Source organism: Engraulis encrasicolus, chromosome 2 (assembly GCF_034702125.1).
Source record: "Engraulis encrasicolus isolate BLACKSEA-1 chromosome 2, IST_EnEncr_1.0, whole genome shotgun sequence".
In the NCBI taxonomy this organism is placed as follows: Eukaryota; Metazoa; Chordata; class Actinopteri; order Clupeiformes; family Engraulidae; genus Engraulis; species Engraulis encrasicolus.
Genome location: NC_085858.1, coordinates 7326730 through 7347304, shown reverse-complemented (window position 1 = coordinate 7347304; position 20575 = coordinate 7326730). Strand labels below are relative to the sequence as shown.

The window sequence follows — 20575 nt, the reverse complement described above, 5'->3', positions numbered from 1 at the left end:
CTTCAACCTGGGGTCCACTATGACTTTGAAAAGGTCATGTTGAGAGCAGCCTTCGGCTCACACCATCTGAAGTTAAGTGAAAGTGAAGTGAAAGCCTAACTGGGAAACTCCAACTCCCATTGTCATTGTGACACAGCACTCCACAGCACACAGTGCATACTACGAAATTGCATTTATGCCTCACCCGTGCAAGGGGGCAGCCCCCAATGGTGCCCCAAGGGAGCAGTGCGGCGGAATGGTACCATGTTCAGGGTACCTCAGTCATGGAGGAGGATGGGGGAGAGCACTGGTTAATGACTCCCCCCACCAACCTGGCGGGTCAGGAGTTGAACCGGCGGCCTTTGGGATACAAGTCTGACGCCCTAACCGCTTACCCATGACTCCCCAATCTAAAAAGGCACACTCATATTTCATGACATTAAATGTGTAGTTTATTACATTTTGTTTAAATTCAATTCACTGTTACAGAGTAACATGTCCCAGCAATGCTGGAGCCCAAGCTGCAGTAGCCAAAGCCAGTAGAAGAACCTTGCACTTCGTTCAGTGATTTGCAAAGATTTTGCGTTTATTCTGTTTCCCCACATATATTCTACAGCAATTGGAATGTTATAATTGCATACAATGTAATGGGGACTGTGAACCGAGTTCTGGGCCTGGGGCAACAGTATTTGTCTGTACCTGGCCCGACTAGTGGGCATGGAGCTAGAAGAGTCAAGTCAAGTCAAGTCAAGTAGGTTTTATTGTCAATTTCTTTACATGCACTGGTCATACAAAGAATTTGAAATTACATTTCTTGCTTTCCCATACAGACATAGACTAATCTAGGTAAGGACATAGACAGTATAGACATAGACAGTACTTATACATGGACTTAAGACAGTATGGACATAGACAGTGCTCATACAGACATTTAAAGTGCAAGACTGGACAACAGAAGACTTGTAGAGGACATACATTAAGAGGTATTTGTTGTGCTTTTGTGCTTTTCCTAAAAAAAAGTCCTTTATAGCGTTCTGACATGGTAATAGTAGCATTTTGAAGAAAAATAAATATTAAAAAGGTCTGTCAAGTACACCAGCAGCAGTGTGTGTGTGTGTGTGTGTGTGTGTGTGTGTGTGCGTGTGTGTGTGTGTGTGTGTGTGTGTGTGTGTGTGTATGTGTGTGTATGTGTTTATTGCAGTAGAAGGTGCGGTGTGCGTCTTTTTGTGTGTGTGTTCGTGTGTCTGTGTGTGTGTGTGTGTGTGTGTGTGTGTGTGTCAGTGTGTGTATGTTTGGGTTTAGTGCAGAAAGTGCAGTGTGCTTGTGTGTGTGTGTGTGTGTGTGTGTGTGTGTGTGTGTGTGTGTGTGTGTGTGTGTGTGTGTGTGTGTGTGCATGTTTTTGAGTTAGTGCAGGTTGAAAGTTCAGTCAACAAAGTATAGTAGTGCAGGTGGAAATGTTCAGTCTCAGATATGGTGGTGGGGGATGGGGGGGGGGGTTGTCAGTGGCCTTGCTGGCTAGAGGCTGACAGTGGAGGGAGAGTGGGTTGAGTGTTCAGCATCTTGATCGCTTGGTGCATTGTGCTGCTCGCCAGCCTGGTGGTACGGGGAACGGAGGCGCCTGTACCTCTTTCCAGAGGGCAGGAGGCTGAACAGTTTGTGTGCAGGGTGGCTTGTGTCTTTGATGATCATCAGTGCTTTCCGGGTGAGGCGTGTGGTGTAAATGTCCTGCAGGGAGGGAGTGGTACTCTAATGATCTTCTTCGCTGTGTTCACAACACGCTGGAGTGTCTTCCTGTTTTTCTCCGTGCAGCTTCCTCCCCACACTGTGATGCAGTTGGACACGACGCTCTCTATGGTTCCTCTGTAGAATGTTGTCATGATGGAGGGTGTAGCTTGCCTTCTTTAGCTTGCCTTCTTTAGTTTGCGCAGGAAGTAGAGACGCTGATGGGCCTTCTTCGCCAGTGATGTAGTGTTGGTGGTCCAAGAGAGGTCGTCACTGATGTGCACTCCAAGGAACTTGGTGCTGCTCACTCTCTCCACAGCATCGCCGTCGATGGTCAGTGGTGGCAGTTGTTTTTGGACCCTTTGGAAGTTGACAACAATCTCCTTGGTCTTGTTGACATTCAGCAGGAGGTTGTTGTCTTTGCACCATCTGGCCAGCAGGTCTACTTCTTCTCTGTAGTGAGTCTCATCGCCCTTGGTGATGAGGCCCACCAGTGTTGTATCATCCGCAAACTTCACTAGATTAGTGTTAGTGCTGTGGGTCGTTGTGCAGTCGTGTGTCAGCAGCGTGAACAGCAGGGGGCTGAGAACACAACCTTGCGGAGCCCCCGTGCTCAGGGTCAGGGTGCTCGAGGTGTTGTTCCCTACCCGTACTGCTTGTGGTCTTTGCATCAGGAAGTCCAGCAGCCAGTTGCAGAGGGAGGTGCTGAAACCTAGTTTGTCCCGTTTTCTGATGAGTTGTTGTGGTATTATTGTATTGAATGCTGAACTGAAGTCAATGAACAGCATTCTCACATATGAGTCTTTATTGTCCAAGTGGGTGAGGGCTGGATGGAGGGCAGAGCAAATTGCATCCTCCGTGGATCGCTTGGCTCGGTATGCGAACTGGTAGGGGTCTAGGGTGGGGGGTAGGGTGGCTTTGATGTGTGACAGGACTAGCCGTTCGAAGCACTTCATGATTATGGGCGTCAGTGCTACAGGACGGTAGTCATTGAAGCATGATGGTGATGATTTCTTCGGCACAGGTATGATGGTAGCAGCTTTGAAAAGTGATGGGATGACTGCTTGCTCCAGAGAGATGTTAAAGATGTCTGTGAAGACATCCTTCAGCTCTTCTGCACAATCCTTCAACACTCGGCCTGGTATGTTGTCTGGGCCAGCTGCTTTGCGTGGGTTGATGGTGGCCAGTAGAAGACTGCTATGTTTGAAAAAAAGGGGGGATTTTAAGTGTTCTATCAATTACAGAACAACAATGGACTATGCAAAAACTGCACATACCTTGGTACACATGCCAGGTAGGCAGGCTTCAGACTTTAAAATTTATTTATTTATTTATTTATTTATTTATTTATGTATCTATTTATTAGTTGATTTGAATAAGTGTGGTAAGTCAGTGGCATTATCGCCACAGAGAGAAGGAAAAATGAGTTTAAAAAGTATAATTTTCACTATTATTATTATTGTTGACTACATCTGGTGCTTGCTTTGGTCACATTTGGTCATTAGCGTCCTTCTCCTATTTCCATATATGGCAAACAAGGCCACAATATGCCATGCAAGGCAATTCAGTTGTTGTCTAGCATCTGTTCTCACTATATATTGTTCTTTATGTTTATGCCCATTGATTCTATCGCTAAATGGTAGATTAAAAGAACAACAACAAAAAATCAAGTAAATTCTCAATGCGACCAAACCCACATTTCCCGGGAATCTTGCGTCATTGATGATCTCACGGCGCTCCTACCGGAAACTACGCTTTCTGATCTCCAACATAGACGCGTTGGCACTTTGCTTCAGATCCAGCCGAGGCAGCCAGTGGGCTAGGTCGATTAACTGTCATCGAAGGAAGATGCTACTAGAGCCGTAACTGTTAGCAGAATAATCAGCCATACTAAAGAAATCCCCGCCAACAGTCTGCTACTGGTATGTTGCGATCTTGAAAATATTCTGCCGTTCATGTCAGCTGATCATGCATTGCCAGCGTGACTGATATTTTCATTTTTTATGATGGCGTTAGCTAGCTAACTGGCTACATGGTCCGATAATATTCAGACTTGTAACCCGTTTACGTTATTTAATTTGCGGAATAGACATATTGACAACCCACATTGTTTTATAACACTGCAATACGATTGCTTGCCGTATTTTGTTTGTTGCGGTGATGTGACTAGATGACCATAGGTACGTAGCTAGCTGGGAAGGTGGGTATGCCAGTCCGTCTCAGCTGTTACCCTTGCTAAGTAATGAACGATACATACAGCGTTAACATAGCAGGTGATACTGTCAGCACTGCTGTCACTGTTATTAGCGTGTAAACGAAGGATTATTCAAGTAGGCCTACATTGACCACCCAGCAGAATCGTTTTAGTCATCATGTCACGCAGGAGCTTCAGGAACCAGTGGTCACCAGCATGTCGGTGGTTGTTTTGGTCGTGGTGTTTCTGTGATTAAATAGTTCTGTGAAGAATTAGTTCTATTAATAATGCTTGATTTGGCATTATAGTGTACTGTCAACCTCTTAATTGTCTCAAAACGCAGTATTAGAAAATCATAACTCACTGTTCATGTGAAAGACAGAACAGGGATCAGAAACAAGATGGGTGCAAGCATTTTAACAGACATTGTCTAATGTTTTCTATGGCTGACAAGAATTGGTAAGGTTAGTTAAATTATATTTCTTGTCCATAAGATGTATTTCCTCTAAATGTCACTGTTTAGAAGGATGTAAGATTGGTTGGGATATTATTCTTGTATAGATATCCACTTGTGTTATTCAACACTGAAGTTGAATGATCTGATTCTCTGTGTTGAATTTTTGATGTTGGATTATGTTGTAATGCAGAGCAAACATTCAGTCTTGTGGACTTGTAAGTTGCATGTGAGCAGGCTCATCACCTAGTCCATGGCATAGGCAGGTTGGCAGAACTAGAAGGACAGTCAGTCACAGGAAACGCCTGCTTCTCCTCCATGTGAGTCCAGGGCTGGCATCCCATTCCCCAGCTAGCCAGATGGCTCATCCATGGCACCAGAGGGGTATTTGGGGACTGACCACAGGAATAGTAGGAGCAAGCGGTAGTGATGGCGCATCTACACAAGTATGGTAGTAAGGGAATGTAAGGGAATGTAATGGGTTCTTGCTTACTGTGGACACTGGTGACATGGTCATTGGCAGTGTGGGATGCATGCACAGAACCTTTCACATATACACACCTGTGAATGTTTGTACATGCTCTTCATACTGTACAGTCTTCTGTCTGTTTCTTTTCCATTTATAGCTAATAGCAAGCAGTGATGCAAGTCGTCATTTGTCCAGATGTTCTTATTCACAGTGCATTTTAGCATACGCAATATGTGGCTTTTATTTATAGAGCTGAGGTTCCATTGCAAAGCCTTAATTGCGTAGTTTGGCTGAATCCATAGGAAATGACTTGGCCGTGTGTTTATCAACAGTGTTGCCTTAGCAACAGCAGCTCGTCTGTAACTCTATGCTATTGTTAGGTCACACAGCTCCTTTTTTCCTTTCTTTCCCATTCAAGGTCTCTTCGGTGCCTGGACATTTTAAAGACTGTGAAGTTAAAATGATAGTCTTCAAGGTTCTCTTTCTCGTATCTCACCAGTTTTGAGTGAAATTAGAGTTGGCTGTGCTGTCAGCTGGAATGTGGTGTCAACGTGGTGAAAATATAGGCAGTACTCTCTCTGTTTGGATATGATCACCAAAACAGTGATACACGTTGCTTATGTCATGCTGTAATATGCAAACCGCTGGATGTGTTTTAGGTCCTACTCATGTCACAAGCCGGTAGTCAACATACCACTTACCATTACCACAAAGTTACCTATCCATACCATCTCCAAAAAAAGAGAGAAAAGTTTCAGAACTGCCTGTACCTCTTCAAAACCATTATTGTATTTCAAATGTTCCTCACCGAATGATTTTCACTTCACTGAGTAAAGTAGGCCCCTGTAGTAGACCCCTGCTTTGTTGCACAGCGTCATTAGTGAGAATAATGGGAGGAGTGGGGAGTTCATGCTGATGCAGCTTGTTTGGGACCTCAAACACAAGGATGTTTAAAGATATTAATGATCTCACCTGCAATTTAAATGACATCCTTCTCATTAACCCCTCTGGTCCAGCAGAGAGAGGTTTGTCCACTAATAATCTGTATCCTACTGTACGGGACGCCAGGGCAACCACAAGCTGGGGGTAGAGTTGGCCCTTTGCCAGGCTCAGATCTCTGTGCCAGAGGGCGTCAGGCTACTCAGCTAATGAAGGATATATTTCACGCATTCCTGAAGTGCATAGGACATGTCGGACAAGAGTTTTCTCTATCATCTGAAGACACACAGTGTCCCTTCCAGTCAGCCAAGACACTAAAACACTCAGACGTGCTTGGCTTGGACATTGCAACTGGCACCGTTGTGATTTGATGGAGCTCTGCATCGTTCATACGAGTGTTGCATTGTTAACGTGAGATTTACCATGTGTATAATAGAGGTTGTGTGTGTCTGTGGATAGTCTATATAGGCACTGGGTACATTGGCCATTTTTTCCTCATCCCTGATGCTGACAATGAATGTTTAAGCTTTGGCTCAGGTCCAACACAGAGTGCTGTTTCAGAGCTAATGTTCTACATATGTTCACCAGTCATAAGCCACATCAAGTCCACATACCAAGTGTGAACCCAAACTGCTGAGCTTTTGTTTCCAGCTTCCTCCCAATGTTTTGGCAGAATGTGGAACTGCACAGGACATGCCACTGACACACATTGCCGTTAGACAATGGCCTTGTTTACATGAGACATTTACTTCAGAATTAACTCAATTTAATTCTGAATAAAGATTAATTCCGCTTTGAAAATGTTTCTTCACAATTCGGAATTAAATGAAAGTTAAATGTAAACTCAAGGGAACTAGTTAATTATTCATGATTCATTCAGAATTAAAAACATCATGTAAACGTGGCCAATGTGTATTTTATTGACTTACATTGCATTGAGATAAATATTGAATTCCGTAATGTGGCTCGATGGCCATTGTGGTGGACAAGCATTCCAACAAACACTGGCCAACATCAATGTTGGATCGGTGTATCCTGATGAGGAATGAGGTGTGACCAGAAATTGAATACTGGCCATCACAGACTGCACTGACACATGTGAAGCCACTGTGGAAGCACTCACACAAACAAGTGTTAATGAGATTGATTTTGAGATTGAGTGTCTGATGGCTGTGTTGGTCTAGAAGTGCTCAAAAGGGTAACGAGGGAGGTGATGCTTGAGTATCAACTCATCAGTCAGATACGACTATTGAGTGTCCAGTTCTGATTCAATACTACAGTCACAGTTGAACCAACCATGGTCTGGGATGTCCCCTTGCAAGCGACAAATGACAAAGTAGTCAACCAGGCCTGAACAAAACCACAATGGGGCTCTGGTTAGACCCTCCTCTAAGATCACAGGGAAAGAGACACACAGTGGAATGCTTTAAAGCCAAGGGCTGTTTCTCCTGACACAGATGAGTGTGTGGGCTTCAGCTATGACTGGAAAGGCTTTGAAGCAGAGAGAGTAGAGAGAGAGAGGTTCTATTATTGCCCCCTTTTAGCAGACTTAAGCAGACCTAAGGACTGTTCTATTCAATGTAGGAGCATTATGACACGCCCCTTTAGGCAGACCGGAACCTGGTCATGTTAGGTGCCCATAGCAACCTATTACAGTGGCATATCTCTATATACTTAAAGAATCTCTGTTTGAAGTCCCTCAGCAGTAAGTGCTTGGCACGTGAGTTGACCAAGGTACTGTAGGGCCAATGGAAGTTAAGCTTAGTTAGCTTAATACACACCAACCCAGAGAGTTAAGTTGGAGGCAGGCTGAATCTTGTAAACACTTGAGTCAGCACTTTTGAGCTCTGTATCATACGGCGTGTTTTCTTACGATGGTCCCCCTTTCTCCTTCAACAGGCCCCCCTACCATGGAAACGGAAAGGATGCCTAAATTCGCCTCAAAAGATGAAGAGATTGAGTACTGGAAGAATCTATGCATAAAGTACAAGCAAAGGTATGCATGTTTTTGTTTCCTCCTTAGTCTATAAAGATAAATTCAAGCCAGGTTGGTTACCCTGCACCCTGGTGGTGGACTTTTTACAGCAAACAAGCATAATGGCAGGTAGACTTAACAATGAATTTTATTGCGGTCTGACAAAATAGACTTCAACTGTAATCAACAGGTCACGTCGGGAGCATTCAGTGAGTGTGTGCGCAGTTGTGTTAAAATAATGGAGGCGAATGTTGGCATAGCCAGTGTGCGGTGGGCTTATGTCGGATAAATGATTCCAACCCTGTATATCTATGCAAGGGAGTACATTGTAGTGGGACAAAATTACAAGCATGAAATACTCTTGGTGAATGCTATGATTCAGGCCAAAGTATAAACTGTGCCGTAACCTCAGCAAACAAACAAAACCCTCAAGTTTTATACTAATGACTGGTTTCCATGTTATGTTAATAGGATTGCGTCTTTCTTTACAACTTGTTTTACAAATGAGTTGCTTGTTTTCCCTTTTGGAAAAACCCCTCTGTGATTAAATGTTTCAACTATGTGGCATTCTTTAGGGTTGTACCCTGACTGGGTTTCCCACATTTCCAGACATCCAAGCATGAACCCAGTCATGCTCATACAGTCTGTTACATAAAAAGTCTTTTTTGTCAACGTACAAAAGCCTGACGTGAAGCCCAATTGAGGCCATGGCGTCATAGTCATGTCATATCACATGACACTGGCTTGTGCTTTTCTCTTCTCTTCTACATCCATTGTCAGAGAACAGAGCCACCACCATACAGTCACTTTCACAGAAACTGCCGGTTAATTCCCAGCTATCACCTGGATCAGCATGCTGGATCATTCAGGACATTTCACTATTGTTCTGCTCTTGGCTCAGAGTGAAACGAGTTGGCGCATGGGGAAGTGATAGTGGCTGAAAATATTGTATATCAAATAAGTAAAAGTTTTTAAAAAAAAGTCTTGCCATGTAGCATGGTTGGTGGTGAATTGCCCTCAGCAGCCAAGAGACCAGAGAGCCAAGAGAGTGAGAGATCAGAGAGCAGTGAGGGGAGGAAAGGGAGGGTTGCGTTAAGCACTGTACACAGTGGGTATGTGGCCAGCGGCTTCTTACTGTAAAGAGCTTAGAGCTCAGGGTTTGTGGTCCCACAAGTGTGCTGCCAACCAGCTTAGACCAGCGCTGTTACATAATAAGGTGACCACTGCCAAAGCTTACGGCCAGACCATGCAAGTATGTAGATTCTTACTCCATTCCATCTGCTAAGCTCAGGAATACAAATCCTGGTACAGACATCAAAATTGTTTTAACCAACCAAACAGAATCCTCCGTGTTTTTTGTTGTACTGCCAATGATCATGGTTATGATGCATGTTTAAAGCTAGTTGGCATAGTCTAGTCATGTTTATTTCTCCTTGTCTGTGACCATGTAGGATGGGGCCCAGGCTGTGTGTTTCTGCTTCTTTCCTATGAGAGACAGTTGTGCAGCTCTGTTTAAGACCTCGACACAGGTGCTGCCACTGAGCCTAATGCTGGAGCAGCATATCTGCATAGCTGAGCTATGTGCTGACTGGAGCAGCCTGTGTCGCCGTAGACCAGCTGTTACACACACACACACACACACACACACACACATTCTCTTTCTCTTCCCATTCGTCTCTCTCGCCATCTTAGTGTATTTTTGAAGGGGTAATCTAACACTGAGCGATCTGGTTGTCCATTGTGATTGGCTGATAGCCATTGTAAATCCGGCATAAAGACACACCATTCCAAAGAAAGACTCTATGTGCGAATAAGTTAGACGTGACATGTCTAAGTTGGTAATGAGAATCTGGTGCAGTTAGGGTAGGAGAATACAAGAGGAGCACTTTTTTGCACCATCTATGGTTGGGGTCAGTATGATTTCAAAGACATTTAATTCCTGCTGTTTTTATATCGCCTTGCTGAGTTTTTGAAGCAAGTGTGTGTCAAAAACATTGGCTCATGCTTTTCTCTGAGGTCTCTTTCTCTGTCAGAGGCGTACATACGTGCACATTTCCTAGAAAGGCATGACTTCATGTGCAGCCCATGCCCTAGTGTTAGTCAGACAGCGTATGCGGAGGCTCCCCCTAGGCTCCACTGACTGGACCACAGGAAGCATTTAAAATCCCAAGAATTTCCTGGAGGCAGGAGAATAATGCAAGAGACTGCTGCTTTTTCGCAACATTTCTGTCAACACATGTTCAAAAGTGAGATGAGAACATTCATTTTCTCTCTCTTTCTCCCTGTGGCAGTTAGTCAGTTTTGTTTGGTCTGGGTCATGTCTAATTTGACTGTGGAAAAGCAGTGTAATATCTCTATAGAATCTACTATATTTGGCTCTGGAAATGCAGTCTAATATCTAAAGAGTGTTTATATAGTATATAGTCTATATAGTATAGAGTGTTTTTTTTGTCCTTTCAGATGTAAACATACTGTACGTATGTGATGAGAACAGACACATTTTATTTTCTGTCCTTTTTATGAGCAGCTAACTTTGGCACCGTTTTTGCTACATCTCATTTTAGCATAGACAAGCTGTTCAATACTTATGTGGAATGCCCACCTCATATAAGGTAAACCGCTAATATGGCACAGGGGGTCAGCAAGTCCTCCTAAAAGACCTAAAAGGAGACTTGGAAGATGGTGTGTGTGTGTTTTTATGCCAGCTGGCTGAGACTTGCTGAGACACTTTTCCTCTGTCAGGGTGTTACTTAAGAATCTGCTGAGGAGGCAGCCTTGGTGTCGGCGGCGGCGGCACCGCAGTGAGTTAAAGTATGACTGTGTCTTTTTTTGTCCTTTCATGAAAATAATACACGACTGTCTGAGGATACGACGCTTCCCCAAGCAAGCCAACAATAATAGTTGCAGGGGACAACTTCTGGTCAGCAAAGTAGCCTGACCACCCTGACCTCCCTAGACACACCACCTCTCATCTGACCCTTCACCCTTGACCTGTGAGGGGTCATACGGACGTGAAGCCCCCATTGCCCCCATTACCCCCATCTGCCCTTGCACGTGTCGGGCTGGCCACCTGCAGTGTGCACTTTAGCCCTTTATATTAATAGCCCAGACATGCATGCATGCATGCATACATACATACTGGGCCACCAGACTCGCTGACTAGCTCTCAGTGGTGCACACTTTAAGATTTGACGCAAGTGTTGCCTTCGAAACGAGAGCAGAGAGCAAAACAAGACCACCTGCAGATGCAGGGATACACTCTTCTCTTTTTTTGCTGTGTCATTGTCTGTCTCTTTCCCTGTCTGTTTTTAGTATCTCTCTCTCTCTCTCTCTCTCTCTCTCTCTCTCTCTCTCTCTCTCTCTCTCTCTCTCTCTCTCTCTCTCTCTCTCTCTCTCTCTCTCTCTCTCTCTCTCTCTCTCTCCACTTCTTGTCCAGGCTAAAATTGGATGTAGCAAAAAAAAGTTGTCAAATTTAGTTGCTCTTAGAAAAAGAGAGAATATATTCAAATCTTCAAAGAGCTTTGTGTCTGTGCTCTCTCCATTTGTACAGCTTACATTTAGTATGGACTATCAACTCCGTATGAAACCAATGTGGTGCCCCTGGACACTGTACCTCACTGATGCCCCATTTAGGAACAATATTTGCAAAGTTTGTGTCTTTTGGTTCCCCCCCTCAGTGGTCAAAATGCTTGGTGCCCCTGGGCACTGTGCCCCTGGCCCTTATGGATAGTCCGGCCCTGGGCCATGTGAAGAAGGGAAAGGAGGGGGAGTCTTCTTTCTTTCGACCCTGCTGTGTTGTCAGTGTAATGTACTGGCCACAGTTACATACGAGGCACATGAGGGAGAGAGGTCTCCTCTGGCACGTGTTGTGATTTAATGACCCAGTGACGGGTGTGGAGCACATGAGGCAGATTTATTTCTCTCTCTCTCTCTCTCTCTCTCTCTCTCTCTCTCTCTCTCTCTCTCTACTATTTGTTGTCCTTAGCATTCCTCCTCTGCTGTTTCCTCTTCTTCTCCTCCTGTATTTCTCAGACCTTTCTGTCGCTCATTTCTTCTCTCTCTCTCTCTCTCTCTCTCTCTCTCTCTCTCTCTCTCTCTCTCTCTCTCTCTCTCTCTCTCTCTCTCTCTCTCTCTCTCTCTCTCCCATTCTTTCCTTCTGTGCTCTCCTCTTCTCCTCTGACACTTCTTTTCCCTCATCATCATGTCTCCCCCCTCTCTTCTCTCCCAGTCCTCAGTGGTTTAATGATCTGCGTTGTATCCCTGCTCTGCCAATCTGCCTGGGGCCCCTGCTGCTGCAGTTTATTACATTAGTATACGGGGCCCTGGTGGCCCTTGCTCATCAAGTCCAGAGGGAGCAGCAGATGCCTGCTTTAGAGGGACGACCCCTGCCTTTCCTCTCTCCATTGAATTAAACATGGAAACAAAGGGTTTGTGTGTGTTGGGGGTGGTGATGTCCTCTTGACAGATGGCTAAAGTAGAGTAGCAGGCAGTTCACTTATTAAATGTCCTAGGAACCCACTAACTACTCTCTCTGTCTCTCTCTCTCTCTGTGTGTCTCTATCTATCTATCTCTCTCTCTCTCTCTCTCTCTCTCTCTCTCTCTCTCTCTCTCTCTCTCTCTCTCTCTCTCTCTCTCTCTCTCTCTCTCTCTTTCTCTTTCTCTCTCTCTCTCTCTCTCTCTCTCTCTCTCTCACACACACACACTTTTTGATTGTACAAGAACCCCCCTAACCACTACTCTCTCTCTCCTCTCTACCTCCCCAGTTGTCATGACGCCCAGGAGGAGCTTCAGGAGTTCCAGGAGGGCAGCAGAGAGTTGGAGGCGGAGCTGGAGGCTCAGCTGGGCCAGGCCGAGCACCGCATCCGAGACCTGCAGGCCGAGAACCAGCGGCTCAAGAGCGAGGTCGACTCCCTCAAGGTAACGTAGACTTTGGGGTTTGACTCACTAACGTGTTTGGACTGGAGGTAGAGAGTGTTTGTTCAGCTGGCGTGTTTAGGGAGATTGGCATCAGGAGGTCACCTCCCTCAAGGTAACCGGCCAGTAGTACCTTGTTTTCACTCTACATTGGTTGGCATTGGTTGGTGTGTGAAAAGTGCTGCCTGTCTCCGCTAAAAAGTTGAACATTTGATGGATTTGACTCGGTCAAACAGTCTGGCAAAAGCCAAGAGGAATCCGTCTCGGTGGAGGGTGGGAGATGGTCTGATCTTACTCTGCCATTTAAATTCATTGGAGTTACGAATACAATTAAAACCCATATTGACTGTTAGGATATAGCGTCGCAAAAGCATACAAATATCAAAACAAAAGTGTGAATATAGTTATAGTTACCTTAAACCAATCAGTAACAGACTTCGCGGATGAGTTCTGCGTCACCACTCTCAACTGCTTGCTGATTGGCTAAACAGTGAGCGAACTGAGCTGGATGGCATTTTCCAGACTAGGTGCAGAGCCAAAATCTTTGTGTGGAGTACATAGGATGGCGTCGCCAGGCTAGGTCAGACATGATGAACATCATATTTTAACTAATGCCAGTGTGATAGCTAAGTGTTAGAGGGAGGTACTGTTCAGCTGGAGTGAAGAAGGAGTTTGGGAGTTTCTATGTCAGGGGGGTTCACAGGACATGCATACAGTACACTCATATTCTTCACCTCCCTGAGGAGTTTGAGTGAATGTCTTCCCTTCCTTTTCTATAGATCTTTCTACCCTCTCTTTAATTTGTTCTCAGAATCAGCTGCTAATGCCTATGAATGAATGAGCTCCGTATAACAGTACAGTCTTCACTGAATGAACAGCGATTTAAGCAAATTGGATAATTGATAGTTGTGCCTTTAGCACAGCCAAACGAGAGTGAGAACAGTAGCTAGGCCTTAATTTCCTTGTTGGTCCTTGTTTACACACACACACACACACACACACACACACACACACACACACACACACACACACACACACACACACACACACACACACACACACACACACGCTGACACACCTGTCCGTGGACCCATGCCCAGCTAATCCTTCACTGCTCCTATAATTGGATGGCATGCTCAGCTCAGGGTGGATAAAATAAGCCTGTCCTGCAGCAGTGGGCCCGGCCCATGGCCCCGTGGCAGGGAAGAGCCATGAGCGAACCCAGCACCCTCCCCCTCCCTGACACTCATTCACTTTGAACTATCCAAAGACACATGCACTTGCCAGTCAAATACAGCACGTGCTCCTGTTTACAGACACGGCAAAGCATTACGCCGACCATTAGCCACTAGTGACATTCATATTTGTAGCAGCATTTAGCTGAGGTCCTCCAGAGCCATTTTCCTTCTTTCTTTCTTTCTTTCTTTCTTTCTTTCTTTCTCGCTCTTTCTTTCTTTCTTTCTTTCTCGCTCTTTCTCTCTCGCTCTTTCTCTCTCGCTCTTTCTCTCTCGCTCTCTCTCTTTTTCTCTCTCTCGCTTTCTCTCTCTCTCTATCTCTCTCTCTCTCTCTCTCTCTGGTCCTCACGCATTCGCTCTCTCGCTGACAGCCATACTGCGGATTCTATCCTGTGTTCGGCGTTTGGTCGGAGGGCAGCTAGGCTCGGTCAGGACTGCCTCCAGTTTCGTGTTGTTGTTGTTATGGGGAGATGTGGGCCACACTGTCCCGCTCCCGTCCCCTGAGCATCAGGCATTGGCTGCATTGGAGAAGAGTGGTCACATGGCGAGAAGTGAAGGGGAAAGTGGGTTATCTTGTGATGGGAAGAGGAGAGGAGATGGGTTGGCACTTGGCAGGCAGTAGCTCCTTTCTTCCTCCTCCTCTTCATCATCTTCCTCCTTCACTGTTGTCCTCCTATGCCCCCTGTCAGGTTTTGTCCCAGGAGGGAGGGATGCGTCAGGATGAATCATTTTCAGTCACTGGCTCTCCCCGTTTCTTTCACGGCATCCTAATTCTTGCAATCTTTCTGGACCCCTACATTCTTCAATCTCTCCTTCTCTCTCTCCCTCTCTCTTGCTCGCTCGCTCAATTTCAGTCCAATCTCAGCATCCTTCATCCTTCTCTCTCTCTCTCTCTCTCTCTCTCTCTCTCTCTCTCTCTCTCTCTCTCTCTCTCTCTCTCTCTCTCTCTCTCTCTCTCTCTCTCTCTCTCTCTCTCTCCTGCCTCCTGCACTCTTCAGTTTCCAGTCCCTTACTCTGCCTCACTAACTCTGCACCGTGTGTGTGTCTCCCTCTTCCTCTCCATCACTAGGAGAAACTAGAGCAGCAGTATGCTCAGAGCTACAAGCAGATCTCCATGCTGGAGGACGACCTGGTGCAGACGCGCGGCATCAAGGAGCAGCTGCACAAGTACGTCAGGGAGCTGGAGCAGGCCAACGACGACCTGGAGCGAGCCAAGAGGTACCACCATGCACCTCAGAAATCATCTGTAGACATATGTATATTAATATGCTTAATGGAGACCGGGAGAGAATGCAAAGAGGTCAGAGAACTAGGCGACCACCATGCAAAAGCTGCAGAGGGCCGATCATGCACCTCAGATGCACATGCAATTAAACGTAAAGGCTGTGTACCACCATGCACAGTAGAGACATGTGTCCTACAATGCACAATCAGTATCATCATGCCTCATGTCCTATCAAATAAAGGCAAAAAAGCCGTAAAAATATAAAAAACGAAACCAAAAAAAATTAGAGGCCTAATTAGAGGCCTGAGCATATGCTTGTGTACTTGGCACGTGGTGCTGTTGCTCTCTCCCCTCCAGACCAGCATTAGGTGCAATACGAAAAGTCCCCTCGCCACAAAAAGTCAATAGAGACACCTTTACAACCAGTGCTTACCATTGGGGAAATCTTTGCAGTATTACTCGCTGTGTGTTGATCACATGTTTCCCGCTGGCAGTGTCATTATGAAGTTATGAATGTCGACATTCTTCCACAAGCCTGAGACGGCTGCCATAAATCCAAAAAAATATGCATTTAAAGGCTAGTCCCTCATTACACACACATGACTCCACTGCTGGGAAAATAACGCCTTAAAGCCCTTCAGCACAAAGTTCTTCTACAGTGTGTTGCCATTCATAAAGATCAAAACGTAACATAAAATGGTGGAACTGTGAACTCCATTTGAAAGGAGATCTCTGTAACATAATGAATGTGTATACCCACGCCTGTGCATACACACACCTCCAACTATGTAACCAGGAGAAATATTATGAGCTAAACCCATGACTATGCAAGTGAATCATTGAAGCTCTTCCCTGATCTCCATACTGACACAGCCAGGCCCGAAACCAGCATTTGGGATGTGCTACAGAGAATACTGGCCTCCAGTGTAGTTACTCAGTGCACATTATTCTACTACTCCCACAACCTTTATCAGCCCTTCAGCAATGACACATTCAGGACAAACACATCCGCATTACGCATGTATACAGAGAGACCCACCTAAAGCACCACAGTGTACTCTGGGCTATGTGTGCCTGCGTGCGTGTATGTGTGTGCGTGCGCGTCTGTGCTGACCTACTGCTGCCTGTGTGTATGCTGTGTGCATGTGTTTGTGTATTTGTGCGTGTCTATTCATGTCCGTTTGTGTTTACCTGCCACAGTGTACAATACTTGAGCAATAAGCCACGAGAGGCCGTGGGTTATGCTCGATTGATAACGGCCAAGGGGAGTGTGGCACGACGCGAAGCGGAGTCAGTGGGTTATGCTCTATTGATAATGGGCAAGGGGACGTTTACGGCACTCCGCTTCGCGTCGTGCCCCACTCCCCTTGGCCGTTATCAATCGAGCATAACCCACGGCCTCTCGTGGCTTATTGCTTATCTGACACTGTTACACTTAATCGCTGACCAAATGTCTTTAAAAACGCTTTAATGACAATTAATTTAATCCGCGACGAGTTGACAAGTTGAGGAAGTGACGTTACTCAACGTTACTCAACGTTACTCGGCGTGCATGCGTGCGTTGCGCTGCCAGAAAACACACTTCGCCACAAAAACTCAGCAAGAGGCGATAAACACTGCAGGAATGAAATGTCTTCGCAATCACACTGATACCCCAACCACAGATGGTGCAAAGATGTGCTCTTCTTGCAGACTCCCTACCTCAACTGCAGCATATTCTCATTATCTACGTAGATGTGCTGGGTCTAACTTAGACGCGCATAGAATCTACAGGTGGAAGGTGTAGGTTTACGCTCGATTGACCACAGCTATCAGCCAATCAGAATCGAGAACCGGACCGCACAGTGTTTTATAGTATGTGTTTGTGTGTGAATGTGTCAGTGTTGTTGTCTATGTTCATATGTGTGCTTATCTGCTGTCTGTGTGCTCCCCGTAGGGCCACCATCGTGTCCCTGGAGGACTTTGAGGGGCGTCTGAACCAGGCCATCGAGAGGAACGCCTTCCTGGAGAGCGAGCTGGACGAGAAGGAGTCACTGCTGGTGTCCGTGCAGAGGCTGAAGGACGAGGCCAGAGGTACGGTACTCGGGACATAGCTTGTAGTGAGGAGTCCGCACACTTAATATCCTTGTGCATATCCCAGGAAAAGGTGCAGAATGGCTCACTGTAGTTTGGAGTGAGGAGTCCACACACTTAAAATCCTTTTTTCTTCGTATTTTTATTCCATGGCAGGACATGGTGCCCGAAGGGTTCAAGTGCACCCTTCGAGACACAGGACAAACCTTTTTACTACATCAACTCATTAATCGCTTAATTAAATAAGCCACATCAACATAGGCATACTACATATACTCACCAGCCACATTGAAATGTAATGCTTACTAAACTTGGTGATCCTTGAATTAAATAAACTACTTCAATTTAGCTTGGCTATAAAGAGGATGGGACAAGCGCAGAGGTACAGTACTCATTCCAGCCATGTTGAGATCCAATATTTCCCTTAACTCATTGATCCCCCTTAAGGCCAAAAAGTGGTTGGGATTGTTTAGATGAGGCCAGAGTTACCCATGCCACACTGCATTTAGCAACTTGCCAAATACATTATTCACTGAGAGAAATGAACAAAATCAATGAGCCAAACAAAACAAAAGCTTACTGACTAAAAATGAATGTGAAATACATAATGATCTTATTCATTTAATATTGTAACTTCTGCATTAGCCACAAGGTACAACATGTGTGTTTCGCAATGTTTCTGTTTCTCAGCGTGTCTTTTTCTCAGCGTTTCTGTTTCTCAGCATTTCTGTTTCACAGGGTTTCTGTTTAACCGTCTGTTTTTCATACAGCTCATGAACATGAGAACTTGACTGGATTCTTCCCCTAACTGAGTACAGATTTGATATTCTACTGTAGAATTGTTGAAATGTAGAAATGATGTTTAACCCCTTCCCCTCCTCCTCTGACAGATCTGAGGCAGGAGCTGGCGGTGAAGGAGAAGATGACGGATACGCGCATGTCGGCCCCCAGCTCCCCCACACTGGACATCGACAAGATGGACACAGCTGTGCAGGCCTCGCTCTCCCTACCTGCCACCCCCGTGGGCAAGAACATAGAGCACCCCTTCATCACGCAGAAAGGTACCGTATATTACTCACACATACTGTCTGTCTGTCTCTTTCATTTGTTTCTCTTACCTACACACACTCTCCCTGTTTTTTTTCTTCTCTTCCCTTTCACTCCCTCCATACACACTCTCACTATCAGCTTCTTTGACATTTTGCAGTTTGTCATCCTGCATGTGGCCCAGCTAACATCTCTCTCTCTCTCTCTCTCTCTCTCTCACTCACTCTCTCTCTCTCTCTCTCTCTCTCTCTCTCTCTCTCTCTCTCTCTCTCTTTCTTTCTTTCTTTCTTTCTTTCTTTCTTTTTCTCTCCCTCTTTCTCTCCATGTTATCCGCTCTGTAGTGTTGACCAATGGGAACTGTGGAAGCTCAGCTTTGACCCCCTCTGCCAGAATCACTGCCCTCAACATCGTCGGAGACCTCTTGCGGAAAGTCGGGGTAAGATTTGTCTAAAGAATTACCACATCGTGGCAGTGCTCGACAAAGCCATTAAAAAAAAAAAAAAAAAAAAAACGAAACCTATTATTATGTAATTTATGATATCATTATTATTTCCACAACAAGCACTGAACTTGAATGTCATGTCCCACTCCGCAGGCACTGGAGTCGAAGCTGGCGGCGTGCAGGAACTTTGCCAAGGACCAGTCGGCCAGGAAGAACTACACGGCCAACGGCAACCTCATCAACAGCAACGCCACCAAGTTCTCACACTCGCTGCACACCACCTACTTTGACAAAACGTGAGAGACGCCTCTTCATGCAATTTCTCAGGGCCACTTAAATATTTAGAACTGATTATACTGCATGTCTTGTTTGTTATTGTAAGCCCACATACCTTTGCCATGAATAAAGGCAGTGTTTCAAAGTGGTATTTTAGGTATATGTTTAACGATGTGTTAGCACCTGTGGGCAGCATACCTTTCAAGAGCAGAGCTCTACTACTTTGTTTACCTTGAGTATGAAGCCATGGGAACCCTCAAACAGGAGCTGTGCTCCCCTGTCTATATACTGTATGTACTGGACCACACACTAGGCTGGAAGAAAGACCCAGGAAATGTTAAGATTGTCTGACTATGATGTAATATTAAACTTCATACATTTGTCACACTGTAACCTGAGGTACAAGTAAAATCTTGGTAATAAAGAGATAAAAAAATATCTAGGGAAATGATTATGTTAAGTTCTTATATTTATTATTATTATTTAAATCACTATAATCACTAAAATGGTGTATGCGACTAGTGTTGTCCTACTCCATGTATCTTACATCTTTTGTTCTTATCCTCTTGTTTTTCTGTCTAGGACCATGAATGGTTTGGACCCCAGTTCACTGACTTCCATGGCCCCCACACGGACGGTGTCTCCCCCCGGCATGCTTCCCCTCAGTGTGTGAAACAGCACCCCATAAACCCATCGCCCCTCTACCCAAGCAGATGGACAGGGCATGGAGAGGACACTTAATGAGTGCAATGCTGTTGTTGTGGCAAAGACAGACGAGAAAGAAAGCGAGCGAGAGAGGTGGATCGTGTGTGAGCTTAAAATGAAACTGAAAGACGTGTGCACGCGTGTGTGTATGCTGAGTGTGTTTGTATGTGAGGGAAACGTTGGGGGGGATGTTGCGGTCTTCCCTGGCAGGTTCATGTCAGGGGCGACAGCCTAGGGTCTTTTAAGGTTACATGGTTGGTTAGCTAACGGTTTGTTGGCTAGCTGACAGACGATTGGTACGGCTGGCTGCTTCATGCGTCGTGCGGACTCTCCGCTCCAACTACAGGCTTCTCTCGCTCAAACCAGCTCTACATGACAAAGGTCCTCTGGTCTGACCGCAAGAGCTTTTTTTCCTCAAGGGTTTTTTTTGGCATTTGAATGTGTTGCGCCCATAAAAGAGAACATGTTGTGCAGCATATTTATGAATTGAAAAGGGATTTTTTAAGTTCTTTACTGTAAGCTTCTCAATGCAACATGTGCATGTGTTTGTGTGTGCGCGTGACTGCGTGAGCGATTGTGTGTGTGTGTGTGTTACATACAGGACCTTCACAGCCACACAAGTGATGGAAATGGCACAGGTCAGCTGTTGGCACAGGCCTGTTGCTTCTGAACGAGAGAGAGAGAGAGAGAGAGAGAGAGAGAGAGAGAGAGAGAGAGAGAGAGAGAGAGAGAGAGAGAGAGAGAGAGAGAGAGAGAGAGAGAGAGAGAGAGAGAGAGAGAGAGAGAGAGAGAGAGAGAGAGAGAGAGAGAGAGAGAGAGAGAGAGAGAGAGAGAGAGAGAGAGACAGAGAGACTTGAATGAATGAATAGAGGGAGAACAGTTTTGCACCAGATGGTCAAGCTGAAAGACTTGTAATGGTTAACAG

At 45.5% G+C, this 20575-nt stretch overlaps 1 protein-coding gene across 1 annotated transcript; it reads left to right on the top strand.

The window, feature by feature from the left end:
• Window positions 1-3485: 3485 nt before the first annotated feature.
• ndel1b (nudE neurodevelopment protein 1-like 1b) lies at window positions 3486-20316 on the top strand. The gene is made up of 9 exons (XM_063221085.1): window positions 3486-3623; window positions 7657-7753; window positions 12497-12650; window positions 14952-15100; window positions 17044-17180; window positions 18071-18241; window positions 18569-18663; window positions 18823-18965; window positions 19528-20316. Exons 2-9 carry the CDS (start codon window positions 7668-7670, stop codon window positions 19616-19618), a joined length of 1026 nt encoding a protein of 341 aa, XP_063077155.1. The 5' UTR covers window positions 3486-3623; window positions 7657-7667; the 3' UTR covers window positions 19619-20316.
• Window positions 20317-20575: the final 259 nt, after the last annotated feature.

What these genes read in the sequence shown, in the direction of transcription:
- ndel1b (XM_063221085.1), top strand. Translation starts at nt 7,668, where the DNA reads ATGGAAACGGAAAGGATGCCTAAATTCGCCTCAAAAGATGAAGAGATT. An exon ending in TGCATAAAGTACAAGCAAAG is followed by an intron (nt 7,754 to 12,496) that starts GTATGCATGTTT and finishes CTACCTCCCCAG; the next exon opens with TTGTCATGACGCCCAGGAGG. An exon ending in ACCACCTACTTTGACAAAAC is followed by an intron (nt 18,966 to 19,527) that starts GTGAGAGACGCC and finishes TTTTCTGTCTAG; the next exon opens with GACCATGAATGGTTTGGACC.